We start from the raw sequence: 18,291 nt of genomic DNA on the forward strand, positions 1-18,291 counted from the left end.
AATATGCATACATTGAACATCAACATATGCATAAAAAAATTAAATTGCACAAAAAAGACCACAAAATTTTATTGTACTTCAAAATACACATCATTTAAAATTAAATATTTAAAAAATGTATGAAAAAATATTTAACTTCAAAATATGTTTAAAATGTAAATGCTTAAATTAAAATTAAATATCAAAATTGCACAAAAAATGCCATTTTATTTTACTTCCAAATAAAAAAATTAAAATCTTTTTGCTGTCTGTGAGCCACCCAGAATGGATACCGAGCCACCGGTTGAGAACCACTTTGCACATCTTTAATTGGGGCTTTTGTGTCTTTAATGTGCAAAACGTGCCAAACAGACCAAATATTCTGTGTGGTGAAAACAAACATGGACGCCAGTTTCCTACGGTTTGTACCCATGGATCCACTGCATGGCTGTGGAATGCCCCCGAACTCATGCAGGGGTGGGTAGCCACGTGAAGGATGATCTCCCAGCTTCCTAGCTGTTGACAACACGCACGCCAACAACCGTTTAGTGCCCCCCCTCGTTGTGGATTTGCTCCTTTGTTGTTTCTTCCAGGCCAAGGCTTGACCTCAGCTAACCTTCATCACAGCTCTGAGCTGCGCTAATAAGCACCGGCAGGAGAAATGGTCCTTAACCTAAGAGGGGGCCATTAAGCAGGGCGCCGTGAGGGCTTGGGTTAAATGAAAATGTATTCCTTCACTTCCTCTTCTAATCACTCACTTTTTGAGCCAATGACAGCAGCCGCGGCGGAAGGAGGAGACCAAAATAGCAGATTTGGGCCACATGGTAGCGCTCACATAAAGTGGATAGAACCAAACCAACCAGATCTTATCATCACAAGCAGACATTTCTGTCAACGTAAACGAGGAAGCGAGGATGTGAATTACAATCGGCGCAATCGCAACATCGCCGTGGCGGTTTCAGGCGTGTGCATTATGTATGAGTGCCGTCGTCATCGCCGGAGAAATCCTGGAATATCGTTAAAACCTCCAAAGCACAATCCATCATTTTTACAGCACAAACTCAGCGGTAAAAAATGGGGCTATTTTGGTTTCATTGGAGGCTGGGATGACGCCATCATCAGAAACAATCTTTAATAACGCCAGCGGGTAGCAGCACAATCCATCATTTATACGGCACAAACCAGCACAAATGACTGGGACTATTTTTACGATTGGGACTCTTTTGGTGACTTTTTACAATTTTTTTATTTTGCTCCATTACCAAAGCTTTTTTGGACACTGAATTTATGCCACTAAATTTGCAGGAAGCTTAATGACTAAAAACAAGTCAAATCAATCATTTTTATAGCACAAACGATTACGATTTGATTGATTTTTGGTTAATTTTGCAGCAAATGGGGGCTAGTTTGACATTTGCAATCAATCTTTAAAAAGCACAATCGTTCACTTTTACACCACAAAGGAGCACAAACGATTGTTTGTGCTCCTATTTTTGTTTCAGTTTGGAGGAAATGAGGATCTGGGTGAACGTTGATTGACATTTGCGGGATGCTTAATAACTAAAAAAAAGCACACTCATTTAAATAGCACAAACCGGCACAAACGATTGTGAGTATTTTTGACTCATTCTGGACTAAATAGGGGCTGGGTGGACTTGGGTTGACATTTGCAATAAGCTTAATAACCAAGAAAGCACAATCGTTGACTTTAACAGCACAAACGATTGTGACTATTTTGGTAGAAGCCGGGTGAACACTCTGACATTTGCAGTAAAAACACAATCAATCATTCATAAATGACATAAATGATTGTGACTATTTTCGGTTAATTTGGGGCAATATTTGCGCAAACGTTTGCCATAAGCTTTATCACTAAAGAAGCACAATTGATCATTTTACAGCACAAACGATTGTAGCTATTTTTGGTTAATTTTGGCACAAATGATGGTTGGGTGAAATGAGTTAACATTTGCTTAATAACTAAAAAAATGCACCGATCATTCTTACGGCACACCACAGCACAAATGACTATTTTTAATTTTGGGGCAAATGATTTGTTATTTGTGGGGGGGTTCTTAGACCCCCAGGCATCTAGGCTTTCCTTTTGACATCCAACTATGGACGATGTCCATACATGAGACAATGGTGAGTACGTGGTGAGGATTCCACCCCTAAACGTATCAATCAGCTTATGAATTGCTTGTCATTGAAGCGATTGCGGTCCTACTTTAAACCCGGACCAAACTGGTTCTCAAAAAAAAAAGATGAAGAGACGGTTTGAAGGCAGCTCTTAATCATGTATTGATCAATTTATTCATTCTGTCAGGACATTTTGCTCCGTTGTCCTCAAAGTCTTCCACGACTGAGATGTTCCGTTTGTGCCAAACTGTCATGAAAACAGACATTCAGAGAGGACATGAAAAAGTAAAACTTCCAAGTATTTGTTGATCCTTGTGTGGATGTAGCATTACAGTAACTGGGTTGGGGGGGGGGCATGAAAAAAACCATGAACTAAAAGTCCTCCATGTTGTTTCAGAGCTGCATTGAGAAGATGCGTGTGGTTGTAAGAGCTTGCATGCATGCTGATGACACAGGCACTGATCTCCATTTTTGGGGGCAGAAAGACGACAGCATTCTGGGATGTTGAGTGCTCAAAACAAGGCAGTAGAAGTAGAAAAGCCATCCGTCCATCGACGGAATACCACAGAGAATGACGTTTGGGTGCACACTCCATTTGGAACCAAAGAGAAATCATCAACAAATAGAAAAGACTAAATAGTGGTTTGACTCCGGAATCACAGGACGACCTGGCTCGGCGAGCCAGTGCTGAGAATCCCGAGGAATAAAATCCACAAGAAGCTTTTAAAGCTGCGTCCAGTAAAACAAACACGAGCGGTATAGAAAAAAAACACAACAGTACGGCGAAACCAAGCACGAGTACGTATAATTAAGGCGAGTTTCAAATATTGCAGAAGGTTTTGGCCACTGTGTCTCACGCAACAGTCGGAGCTCCAGACCAGGGACCAGACCATGGATTCCAGAATAAAAGGTGATCCTCTTTGGAGAGATTTTATTTGGTTTTGTTAACCTTTTAAAGGGAACAGTGAGGATTTCCTTTCCGAATTAAAAGGATGCAAATGAGGGGGGAAAAGTGGAAAGAAAGTGTGATCGTTGTGTTTTTTTTGTAGCTGAAGACCAGGGGTGTCCAAACTTCGGCCACCGAGGCACACGTCGGAAAAACCGATCCAATGGAGGTCAGTCTACGCTCGGCTAAAATATCAGCAACTGACCTGTGCATCTGTGCTGGAGTTGACTAGGCTAATTAGTATAATATGATAGGAAATATTAATTTCTTTATTTTAGAAATGAATGATTAAAAAGTAAACATCATTGTATCAATTTTAATATTTAAATTAAGTAAAAAAGTGATAACAACTCGCTTATGTCAAAGACAAGAAAGTAAAATAATGTAATATTGTAATAAAAAATTATTTAATTATTTTAGAAATGATTACAATTATATATTACATTAATGTAATTAATTTTTTCAATTAATTAAATAGAAAAATGTATCAAATTAATGAATAAAAACAGTGAAACCGGCTTATGTCGATTACAAAGCAATCTAGTATAATAACTAATTCACTAGTTAATTTTATTATAATAATTAATAATTGTATTAATATTAATAATTAATTGTATTCATTTTTTAAATAAAAATAATAAAAACAGTGGAACCATCTTATGTTGACAACCCGCTTATGTCAATGTTGACAAAGCAAAAAAGTGGATTAATAGTTCATTGATTGAATTAAAAAACATTAATGAAATAGTTTAATTATTACATTTAAAAAATAATGAAATGAAATGATATAAAAATGGCCGGTAAAAAATGAAGTGCGTACTGAATAGGGCCTCTGTGCTGCACTTTGGACACCCCTGCGACGTGAGGGATGGGAAAATAGATCCCGCCCCAAACACCTGATATGACAGATGACAAGGACTCGCCTGTGGGAGAGTGTCCCGCCCCGAGTCCTCCCGCTGATTAAGAGCTGTCCGGCAAAAAGATACAAAAGGAAATCGACCTCGCGTGTTTTTTTTTGTTTTTCTGAAGGACGTTCCTTCAAAGTGTTCCTCCGCTCCGCCCGTTAGCAAAGAAGGCCGACTCCGCAGTCAACTAGTCCCGAGGTCACGCCTTAGGGGGGCTTTGGGGGCCGATTGTCAGGCCGTTTGCGAGGGGCGTGGCTTAAGACGTCCACCGGGAAAGCGCTCACACCCATTCCTGCATGGAGCGTTTGCAGTAAAGTATGTGGCGCGGCGTGCCCTTCCTCTTGAACTGCACCACGGTGTAGACCAGCACCAGCAGGCACAGCGCCAGCACGCAGGGGATGACGATGGCCACCGCCTTCACCGTGTTGGCCTCGTTGTCCAGCTCGATCACCACGTCTGTGCCGCCGTCGTCGGAGGGCGGGCGCCCCGGGTCGGCCGGCATCAGGTCGCAGCCCATGAAGTCCTTGAGGATGGAGCGCGGGTAGCCCGGCTCCACTCGCAGGAACTGGTTGTTGAACTTCCAGTACTCCTTCCCCTTGTAGAAGTAGGTGAAACCTGAAGGTAGGAAGGAGATCAGGATCAGGAAGGAGATCCCTGTGACCGGGTGCAGTACTCGGGCGCTGTTGATAACTCAATATTTTTTTTTGCAGAAATCAAAAAAACTGCTAACCGGAGCGTACACTAACTGAGGTTTGACTGTACTTTTGTGAGGTACCGTAATTACCCTCCCTAAAAAGGCTGCTATAAGTAGACTAAGATAAATATAATATTAATTAGTAAAAATAGCAGTAGCTTTGAGGTCAAGTATCTTAAATATTGAAAGAGTTTTCTAAAAAAGTGAACTGTGTGTGACTTTGCATCGGAGCACTTGTTAGCAAAGGAAGTTGTTGAGCTGCATCGTCTCCGGAGATTAATTATAAAGGCTCATTAAAACCAAGAAAAAAAAGAGTGACATCCCAGAGCTAACATAACAGCATAGCACAATAAATGTCATCCAGAAAAGGAGCCACTCTGGTGGGTTTTTGAAAGAGCAAAGACACGGACGATTGTCGCCATGTCACGCAAAACAAGAAAGTCACAACGAGTCAGTGTTGCCGTTTGATTCCAACCCCCCCCCTGGGGAAGAATTCACTTGGAAAGACTTGTCCCTCCGCGGGATTATTTGCCAGGACAGCAATGCAAATGTTGAGTGAAGATAAAATGTTGAAATATTCATTTCCGCGCCTTTCAATAACGAAGACGCTGTGACTTCAGGACATCAAGTTTGGTCTCAAGTTGAACTGCCCCTTAAAATACACCCCCATTGATTGATTATTCATGACTGCTGTTTCGGGAAAAACATGGAGGGAAATATTGTAAAGGTAAATAGAGTACATTTGCCAAGTAGGTCCTTTCTCACCAGGATTATTATCATTTATTTGTGGTGTAAACGAGCTAATAAATGAGTATTGGGATCGACCTTTAGTTGTGCCTTGCGGCCTCTTTGTACTATTCATCATAAAAATCATAAAAATTAGGAGTGCACCAGAATTATTGGACCCGGAATTGTAACATTCAATGAAGCAAGATTACCTATACTGTGCGGGTGAGCAAACCAAGCGCTCCTTTTTTTTGTCGTGACTTCCCGAGCTCACTTGCAAACAAACATTCACACCTTCTAAATATGCTTTTTAACCTTAGAGCCCTCTAGACAAGAAATAGCATCCCTATAGTCACCTTTTCACGACTATTAGCCAGAATAGAAGATATAATAAGATTAAACAAGACATTTAAGAGGTGTGTGTTACTTTAAATGTGGCATGGACAGGAAGTGAACGTCTGGCACCCAACATTTTAACATTACTGACACCTAGTGGCCAATGGAGAATACCACATACATCACAGTGTCCTTGAATGCGTCTTCTGAATGCCTTATATTTGTATTTTACTTCATTTTTATGCTTGAAAATGCTTCATTTAGGCAAGAAATGCTTAAAAAATTGTGTGAAAATATGCATATTATGATCATATTATGATTTATTAGTTAATAAATAACTAATACTAATATATATATATATATATATATATATATATATATATATATATATATATATATATATATATATATTTATATATTTATATATTTATATATTTATATATTTATATATTTATATATTTATATATTTATATATTTATATATTTATATATATATTTAAACGCTAACTGTTTATTCTCATAAATACTGGATTATTAAGCTTGTATTTGAGAAAATTGGAAGTAGAACGTTCCTGACGTTCCATCTCTTCACCCCCCCCCCCCCTCCACACTCCTCCAGCCATTTACTGACAAATACAACCTGTGAGCTTCTCACATGTCGCAGCAATTGATTGAAAGATATAAAAATATGCAGCGTGAATATGAAAAAGGTGGTGAAACAGGCGGCGCTAAGGTGGGTTCCTGCCAGGACAACATCGCTCTGGGGCACCCTAATCTGAAATGTGTTGCCTCACACACACACACACACACGGACAGCATGGATACATGCTAAATGATGCGCTGTTATCTGGGTCGATGCTAGGATCATGTGACTCGACACCAACCTGCCTCAAAAATACACCGGCAAATAAAAGCAGCAGGTTGACATGCATGGAAATGAAGGTCATGAGCGTGAGGGCCCACTCCCACTCCCACAGTCACTCCAAGCTCGCACGCTCAGGTTGACGCACGCCCCGCCCGAAATATCGTAACGTTGAATCTGGCAGCTGATATTCAGCGCAGATGGCCCGAGCGTTGGGCGCCACCTGGCCTGCTTTTTCCGACCCAGGTGCTGCCAAAAGTGGGTCCGGGCCCACCTGGCTCAGCGAGGAAAGGTTTTCATGAACATAAAAGTCAAAATTACAAAAATAAAAATTCCTAGAAGGAAAAAAAAAAACCAAGGTGGATAGTAATAATATTCTTGTCCAAAGTGGCCATCGCATCCTTTTAGTGATCATTAGGTGGCCCTCCCTGGAAAAAGCTTGGGCACCCCCGGTCTACGTGGAGCAAGTGAAGAAGACGCCGCCTGCCACAACACATCGCTAAATAACTGGGGCGAATTTCAAATCGATGCCACCCTGCTTTCCCTCCTGTCGCGTGAACCGGTGACCAGCGGGAATCAATAACGGCTGGCGCATGAACAGCAGCGCCGCTGCCAAATGAGAGTATCGGGGGGGGGGACAAGTCATACCATTGGCTTTATCCACAAAGGCCCCCTGTGGCGATTCAGGCACACCTCTCCACACGGTGATGGGTTTGGGGTAGCCGGGGTCCATGGTCCTCATTTCCTCATTGTAGCGCCAGTACCTGGAAAAACACAAAATGGTGAATGACTGTCTCCACATTTGGTGACCCTGACGTGTTTCTCCTGTGTCCTCGCCCACACAGGGTCGTATTTATTCCAGAATATGATGTGATGATATTAAAAAAAATATTGTGTTGTTTTATCGGTCTTTCTGTGAGAGCTGAAAGTCTTCAGTTGGTGTTCCTGCAGGTCTTTGCTCACGTTTTGAAGGACACTTGCTAAAAAACATGCTGCTATTGATGCTGTTTTCATCGGTTGCTTAGCAACACGCTTCCAACAGCAGAGTAGTAGTAGAGGAGACAAAGAACCTCACAAAGTAGAATAAAGTCAAGAATAGAGAATAGAATAGAATCGAGTCAAAGTCGTCAGAAAGAGTTTGTGTGCTTTGTGATTAGATGTCAAAAAGCGGATTATTATTATTAAGTTATTTTGTTTTGTGTCTCATAATACTACGACTTAAAAATATATGTATGCTCCTAAAATGACATTATTTTTCCTTATAATATTATGATGATATTCTTTTAAAATTATGACTCTAGATTTTGACTTTATTCTTGTAATATTAGCGCAGATTTTTCAATTTTTGTTGTGATTTTTTGCAGTTTTCCTTTAAAAACAGGCTAAAATGGCCCCCAGCCCAGACTTTGGACACACTTGTACGTTGGTAACATAGTAGCGATATCCCGCGTTACCTGTCCCCTTTGAAGAAGTAGGTCTTGGCCACATCCTCCCACCACACGGCCGTCTCGATGCTCTGAGTGGGCATGCCGTGGCCGAACTGGCTGATGTCCTTCGGGTATCCCGACTGCAACACCGTGTCCTTGAACACCCAGAACTGCTTCCCTATGCATCGCAAGAAAAGAAGGAACATCCTGAGACAAGGAAGGACAAGGAAGATCACGGCTTGCCCTCCAGGTGAAACACGGAAGGGGGGGCAGATATCCAAGGACAGCAGTTGCAGTGGACTCCGTGTTTGCCTCGTTTCAAACAGGACGCACCCACCAGTCCCAAGTTCTGCTTGTCCTTGCTTTGAGGCTCCCGGGGAATGGCGGGCAAACTCAGCTTTTAGATGATTTATCGATAATAAAGACATAAATAATGTGTATTTTCAGTTTCCAACAATACGGTGTGTCTTTCAAGACGTTACGCACAATATTACCAGAAAGCATGTTGCTGAGTCTGCATTTATTTCCTTTAAACAGTTTACTAAGGCATTAATGGTCTTAAATCCTACATAAATTAGGCTAAAACATTTGAGAAAACAACATTTGTGATATAGGTTTCCAGCAACTAGAGGACTGTAGGACATGTGAATGAACTCCATTGAACCAGTGACGCGTTCATGACTCGTATGGAAATACGCCTCTCGGTATCTGCTATCTGCTCGACAACATGCACTTTCTCTCTGGTCATGTGCTGCACCTCCTTCCTGGGGACTAATTAGGTGAAACTGCACACTTTTGACACAGTCTGACCTCAGGAAGCGCTTTTCGGCGTCACTCTAGGAGGTGGTGGGTGGACCGGGAGGAAGTGGAGGAGGGGAAATGGCGGTCCAAGAGAAAGGGAAGTTGATTCATGACGGTAGGGAGCGGAATTAATAAAAGATGGGGAAGATAATTGTCTCGATGACTGTTTGGTCTGATGAATGGCTGCAGTGATGCATTCGGTGCCATACTTCATGAAGGACATCCATAACAGAGACTATGTATATTTGAAATGCAAAGGGACATGCGGGATGTCAATAATTAGTGGCATTTTTCCAAGACTAAATGAGGACGTCGTGTAGAGTACAGACCAGCCTCCTTTTGGAGAGGAAATTAATTTAACCCATACAATCAATGTCACACTTCCTGTGGCCTTGACCACACCCTGCCTCTAAGAAGAACGACAGAGATGGGCCGTAGTTGTTTGCCTTGCCGTTTCATAGCTCGGAGGCGTCCCTGTAGCATAATAGTTGCGCAATCTGGTGTAAACAATAAATAATAGGAGTGTTGTGGTGACTATAGGGGTGCTATTTCATGTCTGTAGGGCTCTAATATTAAAAAATGTATTTTGAAAGTCAAAAACAGATTTTTTTTATGCTCAAAGCTACAAAATATTGTATTTATTAACATACAAGGTTAAGGACTTCATCCATGATCCACTTCATCCATTACCAACTGGTCATTTTTTTATAAAAATGACTAAAAAACAGTGGAAAAACATACAATTCCCTGCTTTAAAGTGTCAACGGTTGTTGGCTAAGTCAGGCTTTTCAAGGTCTGACACTGAGCCTCTCTTCAGACAACATAAAAGGGTTGGGGACTAGAAGATTTTCTGGGGCCGAGTTTGAGTTTTTTCTGCTTAACCTGGGTCAACGCTTCTCAAATAGTCGGGCAAATGTCTTCAAGGTTTGCATTTCCGAGGTTAAGCAGGTCCGAGGTCATATTGGTCTTAGCATCTTTGATGTACACGTTTATTTTTCAGGGGGAAAAAGTTGTTCTATTTACGCACAAATGAGGTACCAAATCCGGACCCCAAATATGAGGGGTGCGACCATACCGTCTGCATCCATCTTTTATGGTGAAGACGGAGCTGAGCTGAAAGGCAAAGCTCTCCATCTACATTCCCACCCTAACCATGGTCATGGGCTTTGGGTCGCGAAAGGACAAGATGGCGGCCACAAATGAGTTTTCCCTGTCAGGTGGCTGGGCTCGCTCTTGGAGATAAGATGAGAAGCACTGTCATCCGGGAGAAACTCGGGATAGAAGCATGCCTTCCAGACGCCTGCCTCCCTGGGGACGCGTTCAGGGCACGTCTGACCAGTAGGAGGCCTCGGGGAAGAGCCGGGATATGATGTCAAGCCTCGGAGCGGGATAAAGTAGCTTCCCAGGGCTGCCCCGCGACCCGACCTCGGATAAGCGGAAGAAGTTGGATGCATGGATCGTATCGCGGACTACATGTACCATTTCACCTTATTAGCACAAGCTAAAAGTTCCAGAAAAGGAGTTAATGTTTGCTTCTTGTAATTCTTTTTCAGTCATCTGTCACAGTCTGGGTGTCCTTGCGTTTAGTTTAAGTATCAAAAACAATATTTACAATGTTCAACGTCCTGTCAATGTTAGGATTTAAAGGCTTACGTTTTGCTTTCTGGCAGAACTCTTAGTCCAAACCAGGACAGCCAGAAGATGGACTCCAGGGAAATCAACTGCTTTTTCCCAGTGAATAAAAGACACGCTGGTATTAAATGTAGCAATCCTGTTGTTAGGCCGCCTGAGAAGATAGCAGGGTGGAGAAAAACGAAACAAAAGATCTTGGCGCACACCGGACAAAGTCGTGTGCATTTTCCACGAATTGTTGGCTTTTGAAAATAGAAACGGGCTTGAGTTAAGATTTGCGGTTTGGACGCCGGCGTGCTCTCGTTGCCTACCTACGGTATCGTTGTACGCGAACATCATACGCCACATCATGCATCCCGATGGAGATAAGACAGAAACAATAGAACTGCTGTGACATTTCCAAGACTTTGTGATTAATTCTAGCCAGAAACGTATTAATACAACCGCAGCTAAACTCAGTATCAACATTATTAAAAGTCCAAGCCGGAGGATTAGTGTGGATTTTCCAACCAAGTGAGCAAAACATTGCTTTAATCTTGCAAAGATTTACAGTGAAATCAGATCAAAGGGGTTCCCTCAGCGAGTGTGTGCTGCTTTTTAAGAATAGAGCAGCAAATGGTCTGTGAGGAACGTTAGCGCTTGTGTTAAAACTCTGAGGAACACTTAGAACGGGGCTGGTAAAAGTCTTACCTTTAAAAAAAACAAACTTTCCTTCGCTGTTCTCGTAGACGGCATCGATCTTGGGTGGCAGACCCCTCCAGAAAACGCTGATGAGCATGGGGTACCCGGGCATAACCGAGTTGTCTCGGACTCGCCAGAACCAGTGGTCCTAAAAGACAAACAGGAGGTTACCTTTACAGGTTACAGTACATCCCCGCCTATAGAAGGCATTGTGATGGCGCTATCTGCAGTCAATTCACTCAACATTTTCCATCTGCATGTTTGCTACCGTGACGTATACATAGCAGTCAAAAACCGAGTCTTGGAAAGGAAAAAAACATATAAGATGCACCAGACTATAAATTTATTCCCATAATATTTTGACTTTATTCCGACAATATTATTACTTTTTCAACAAATAAATTTTCCAAAATTGATAATGTTTCCCATAATAAAGATTCTTATTTTTTCTTCTTTAACATTTCAACTGTATGCTGCTAAATTAATGATATTTTGCCTTATAATATTACATAATTAAGTACATGCATTGTTTTGTCTTTTTTAATATTTCAACTTTATGCTATAAAAGCAATGTTATTATTCCTCATATTTCCTCACCACGTTTTCTCATTTGATTGCAATATTTTTCTCTTAATATTTTGACTTCATTCTTGCAAAATTACTGCTGAATTTTGTAATTTTTGTTGTCCATATCTTGCTAAATGATAAGCGATAAAAGCTCTGGCAAAGGCAGAGGATATTTACAGTTTAAAGTATAAAAATAATGATTAATTGAACGGCAAAGCAGTTGATTGGATAGCTAATTAATAGTTGCAGCTCTCAGTGAGTGTTTTCATTCGATACAGATGGAAAAAATGTAATACTGGTTGTTTTTTTCTGCATTCTACATCAAAGTCCACTTAGGCTCTACGCCAGGATTCTTGGCTTTCCTGGAAAGCACATCTGATCACCGAACGCTGAAGAACACGCAGGGGAAGCATCAAGTCGTAGGTTAAGAGCGAGTCCAAGGAATCTCACAGTTCCTTTCGGAGTGGAAGGTGTGTCTTTGTGATGAGGGATGAAACCCGACGCCGCAAAGAGACCCAGCTGTGAAAGCCATTTGGACTCCGAGGAGGAGAACCCCGCCCTTTGGCAACACGCAGCCTCAGCATCTCATCGCTCCATCGCGTATTGAGGACGAAATGAGATGTCGAGAGAGAAAGGAGAGGGTGGGGGTTACAACACATCATCCCATCATCCCGTTTCCTCACACATCAACTCATTTCACAAACTCTCTCTGCGGCTAATCCAATTGTTTCTCTGGGACTCCGCCTGGACTCTTTCTGGACTCTCTCCGCTTTCTCCGCTTTTAACCTTCCGTATCTCTCAGCTTAACCTTCTCCGCTCCGACAGCCTCGCTCGCTTTCGGCCGACAGCCTCCATAGATTGCAACTGTTCCACATGTTCTTCTGTATAAGGAAACGCCAAGTAATGGAAAACACATTTAACTCTGAAATCTGACCTTTCTGAATGTTCTTGACTTAATAAAAGAGGAAAAAGTGCTTTCCATCCCCCACCGCCCCACACACACCCTAACATCCTATACTCCCACTCGGAAAAGAGAGCTCAGTCAAGCAGCCCATTCTTACAAAACATTGCAGCAGGAAGGGAATATATAATCAGCAAAAGTTAAAGCCGGGGCAGAATTAAATCAATAGGTTCTCTGGAGGTTTGTGGAAAGTAACAGGTAACACTTGATTGCATTCCATCATCTGTGAACCTTACGTGACCCTCCACAACCCCAGCAAACTGGGAAAAGGATCCACTCCTAACCTAGCTTTTTACTTTAACTAGCCAATTAACCGCCCGTCGGGGGTCACGTTGATGGGTTGTACCTTCATGCATGGCTGCTGTAGATGCACTTGCAAATTCGCTGAATATAATACATATAATATACGCCGTTTTCAGAGAGGATAATAATGGAATCCACCTCCAAGGCACTCAAAGCGCTTTGACACTGTTAGCACATTTACCTACTGATGACGCAGCATAGGGGGCGACTGGGGTTCAGCATAGGGGGCGACTGGGATTCAGCATCGGGGGCAACTAGGGTTCAGCATAGGGGGCGACCGTGGTTCAGCATAGGGGGCGACCGGGGTTCAGCATCGGGGGCGAGCGGGGTTCAGTATCTTGCCCAAGGATACGTCGACATGATCACGGCAAATATTTGCAACAAGTTGCCGCAAGGCATGCTGGGAGTGGGGCGTCACAACCATGGCTGAGTGTGTCTCCAGCTTCCCAGCATACTTTGTGGCACTTGTTTTGCAATGTATTTAGAGGTTCAGCGTCGGGGGCGACCGGGGTTCAGCGTCGGGGGCGACCGGGGTTCAGCGTAGGGGGCGACCGGGGTTGAGCGTAGGGGGCGACCAGGGTTCAGCATAGGGGGCGACCAGGGTTCAGCATAGGGGGCGACCGGGGTTCAGCGTCTGGGGCGACCGGGGTTCAGCGTCTGGGGCGACCGGGGTTCAGCGTCTGGGGCGACCGGGTTCAGTATCGGGGAGCTGACCGGGGTCCAGCGTCGGGGGGAAACCGGGGTTCAGCGTCGGGGGCGAGCGGGGTTCAGCGTCGGGGGCGAGCGGGGTTCAGCGTCGGGGGCGACCGGGGTTCAGCATCGGGGGCGACCGGGGTTCAGCATCGGGGGCGACCGGGGGTCAGCCTCGGGGGCGACTGGGGGTTCAGCCCAGGAGTGACCGGGGGTCAGCCTCGAGGGCGACCGGGGGTTCAGCCCGGGAGAGACTGGGGTTCAGCATCGGGGGCGACCGTGGTTCAGCATAGGGGGCGACCGGGGTTCAGCATCGGGGGCGACCGGGGTTCAGCATCTTGCCCAAGGATACGTCGACATGATCACGGCAAATATTTGCAACAAGGTGCCGCAAGGCATGCTGGGAGTGGGGCGTCACAACCATGGCTGAGTGTGTCTCCAGCTTCCCAGCATACTTTGTGGCACTTGTTTTGCATGTATTTAGAGTTAACCCAAATATGATGTGACACTTTTTTTTCTCTGAACAGTTGAGTTGAAAAAACGATTCAAATATTCGGTCTTGATTAGTTTTGGACATGCAAGTTGCACAAAGTTGCTGAGGCGAGGCATCCAATGCTGGCTTAAGACTTCTGCAAAGTACCGTAGACTTTCACAAACCAAAATAACAAGCACATCTGGAGAAGCAGCTTTTATGGAGCGCCGTGCTTTCCTTCTGCAGCACGGTCTCGTATAAAAGTGAGCATTAAAGTACAATTTGCGGAAAGCAATGTTGCATCATATCCCAGTGTGCATTCAGCTTTTCTCATCCCGCCTCTTTCTTTTTTTTTTTTTTTTTCTTTCTCTTTCAAAAGCAACTGAGCTGTGCAGAAGTCCCATGATCTTCATCACCCAATCAGAGCTGAAGTTGCCACCCAAGGGTGTGGGGGGGGGGGCGCAGACACCATGCAAACAACTGTGACAGGAAGATATCACTTCAGCCCGGTGAATAGTGACAATGTTACGCCGTTATAGCCACAACACTGACTCCAAGTCAGATTTATTATCTCGGCCCATAAAAACACCGACTTAGAAAGGAGAGCCAAGACAGAACGTCTTCTCTTCCCTCTCGCTCCACGACTCTTTATTTAAACGATTAATACTATTTATAACTGACCAAAATGCAAACACACTCGCATAAAGCATGAGAGGAAGTCTTTATCCTCTGTGTGCACAACACAGGGCTGCTTTGTGTGGCGGTCCAAGGTTTTCCTCTGTTGCGTACGCCATGGTGCTGCGCTCGCATGCGGACCAAGGATAGGGTTTGGACTGCCTCACGTTCGGACATACTGTACCTCCAGTCCTGCTATTGGTAAAAATGATGACGTATTAAGTCCTGATTCACCATCGGTACGAGCTTGGAGTTTGTTTTCCAGAAGATAAAATTATAACATCGTTACAGTGTTTTTTTTTTTAGCGTCCATTGCTTGGTTGTCGGCAGTAACCATCTCTGAACAGAAGGGGGGGGCACTACGACATCCATTCCTAAAAGATTCAATCATTTTGCCGCCAACTAATAAATATGTTAGCGCGTCCATGACTATCGTTACAGCTGAATGGAACACTAACAATGTCGTTGAATGGAAATCATGACTTGACTTGCTTTGGTTAGAGTACGTTTGGGTTTGAGTCACCTGGGAATTGTGTCAAAAGGAGATCTTAGACCACCATGAAATATTTGGTCTGAAAATCTAAACCTTTTCATCGGTTATTGTACGAGGAACGTACAGGAAACTGAGAAGGACCGCTAGCTACCTGCTTACCTTAAAGACAAACATCTCTCTTCTTAGGATGGCCAGGGTGTTGAAGCTTCCATCGCAGATGTTGGGCTTGGAATTGGGGTGGGATGGTCTGTCCCCGGGTGGAAGTCTTGGGGGTCTGGTCTGCCTGTCTGGTTTGCGTGGGTCCGACGGTGGGTGGGAGCGTGCGGGGGGCACCGTTGGCAAAGGCTTGGTGGGCTGTGGAATCTTATCAGGAGGCCCTGCAGAAAGAAAGTCATATCATTAGAAAAACAATGAAAACATTGGGGGGGGGGAAATGAGGATCAGGAGGAGGAATAAGCCTGGAAAATTGTCTACTCGACGAGACTTCCGACTTTTAGGAATGGATGAATGAAACGCTTTGCCACCTAAGCCTGAATGACAGTCCAAGTTCCATCTTCTTTTGCTTATCCGGGGTCAGGTTGCGGGGGCAGCAGCCAAAGCAGACTACCTCCCCGGCAGATCCCGAGGCCTTCACAGACCTGGGTCTTCCTGAGGCCTCCTGCTGGTCCGACGTTCCCTGAACCCTGACTAACATCTGACCAGATGCACAATCCACCTCCACTGGTTCCTCATTGCAAAGCCATGAATGCATACGTTATACTGACGAGGACTAAGAACCAAAGTGCGTGTATACATAAGCAGAACGACAACAAACTGGCATCAGAGCCTTGGCATCATTCAACATTCATGACTAACATGAGAGCGAGAGGCTGAGGAACATAAATCAGGGGAGTACAGCGAGAGAGGTAGAAAGAAGGAACATGAGTGGGTTGCACGTATAAATAATTGAGCAGATGACGGTACACCCGGATAACGTACCGTACGACCGGGGGAAAGGAGGATACGGCTTGCCGTGTGCTGATTGGGTCCAACAGATGTAGGAATAGATGAATAGAGGACGGAGGATGCAAATGTGACAAGTAACCCCCACTTCAACCCCTCGTCGTAACACGCAACCGTCATTAATTGGCGATACCGCGACCGTACACGCTCAAAGGGAATGTCCGATGCTTTAATGACTCCAGTTATTATTCCAGAGTGAATGTAAAGCTGCTTAAGGAAGGGAAAGAGCAGTCGTTTAAGGGAATCTAACAAAGACACGGGAAGCATGGAGGTAATTAAATGACTGATCGGGGAGCGCAGACTTCTTCTTCCTGTCCACAAAACTGATCAGCTGGTCTTTACACCGGAGGGATTCCGTTCAATGACAGACTTAAATCCTGTGAAATACATCCCAGATTAGTGCAGGCAAAGCCCTCTGTGGTTATGTAAGCACACAGGGGGGGGGGGGGGGGGGGGGGGGCGAGATCACAGTCAGTCGGACGTAGAGATGAACATTAAAAAGCGGAAACCGACAACACCGCCGCGACGTGAACAGCTCAAATGATCGGATGAATAAAACAGAGTATTGAATCGTCGGAGTCGGATCTACGATCAGAATACACGATAAAGCTGGGAGTGGTGTGACGATGAAACAGGGGCGATGGGACTTGAACCCTTTTAGGCACAACATCCGCTTGGACTAATACTGCGTGCTACTTCATATAGGCAGCAAGAAGGATGGCAAGCCGAAGGCCACAATGTCGCGTTCGGAACGCTTTGTGTGACAAAAGTGCTTAGGTCTTAATTGCACTTGGTATTAACATGTAGCGTGTTGACATCCCATCCATAGGTCCTCACGCGTCAACGTGGTATTAAAATGGGCTGTATATATCTATATTGCCCCCACATTACAAGTGGATTACATGACAGCTTAGGAGAAGCAAATCATTGAAGCTTGAAAGTCGGCTAATTCTCTGCCACACTCGGCAAGGGAAGAGTTATTGGTAATCGTGGTAACATTAGCCAGGCTGGGAGTGAAGTGACCTTTACACACGCTGGGCTACATTTTTCAGCGCTGAATGAGGTCATGCGGCGCCGAGAGAGCCAATCACAATGGAAGTCTGGCCTCAAGTATCTTAATGAAGGATTGTGGTTTGGTTTTTTTATGGCGTTCATGAAGTAATCAGTTCAATGCGGGCCATAACCGTATATTGGTTCATTCATTTATGCTTTATAGTAGAATGCATTTTGCCTGTGTTGACTGCATTTAGAGGTGAAAACAACATGAAAAGGGGCGGCACGGCGGACGAGTGGTTAGCACGCAGACCTCACAGCTAGGAGACCAGGGTTCAATTCCACCCTCGGCCATCTCTGTGTGGAGTTTGCATGTTCTCCCCGTGCATGCGTGGGTTTTCTCCGAGTACTCCGGTTTCCTCCCACATTCCAAAAACATGCTAAGTTAATTGGTGACTCCAAATTGTCCATAGGTATGAATGTGAGTGTGAATGGTTGTTTGTCTATATGTGCCCTGTGATTGGCTGGCGACCAGTCGTACCCCGCCTCTCGCCCGAAGACAGCTAGGATAGGCTCCAGCACCCAAGCAAACAAGCAATTGTGAATCTGAGATGCAAAATCCATCAAAACCATTGAACCCACACGGGTCTTAGCTGGTCCAACCGTGATCCAGCTTCAGTTCTTCTAGTCAACTATCTCCGTTTCCTTCCATCTGACTCTCCTTGTCGCACATCTCACCTTAAACACTACAAGCTTTCCCACTCAACCTCAACTTCCCATTGATCTAAACTCTGAAGGTCGTGCCACAGACCTGATTTAGATTCTGCATGGAATGTTGCCACGTGGGAGAAAAAAAAGAAAAAGGGAAAGGGGCCAATTGTTGGGGGAACGGAGAAGGATGGCTGTGACAGAAGCTGCTGTCACTTGTCCTGCCCTTCAACTCAGGAGTACAAGAGAGAGGTGGAGGGAGAGGAGTAAAACACAGGAGGGATGAAGAGAGATTTGATC

General features: G+C 44.3%; 1 protein-coding gene across 3 annotated transcripts in view; it reads right to left on the minus strand.

Moving 5' to 3' along the window:
* Nucleotides 1-2,255: 2,255 nt before the first annotated feature.
* LOC131108745 (matrix metalloproteinase-16-like) overlaps nt 2,256-18,291 on the minus strand; it is a 43,283-nt gene continuing 27,247 nt past the window's right edge. For all 3 annotated transcript variants that reach the window (XM_058060001.1, XM_058060003.1, XM_058060002.1), the window contains 5 exons: nt 15,448-15,665; nt 11,137-11,275; nt 8,041-8,191; nt 7,235-7,350; nt 2,256-4,584 (listed from right to left, as the gene is read on the minus strand). In XM_058060001.1, coding sequence (XP_057915984.1) covers nt 4,250-4,584; nt 7,235-7,350; nt 8,041-8,191; nt 11,137-11,275; nt 15,448-15,665 — 959 coding nt within the window. In that variant the 3' untranslated portion in view covers nt 2,256-4,249. The remainder of the gene's footprint in view (nt 4,585-7,234; nt 7,351-8,040; nt 8,192-11,136; nt 11,276-15,447; nt 15,666-18,291) is intronic.

Source organism: Doryrhamphus excisus, chromosome 21 (assembly GCF_030265055.1).
Source record: "Doryrhamphus excisus isolate RoL2022-K1 chromosome 21, RoL_Dexc_1.0, whole genome shotgun sequence".
NCBI lineage: Eukaryota > Metazoa > Chordata > Actinopteri > Syngnathiformes > Syngnathidae > Doryrhamphus > Doryrhamphus excisus.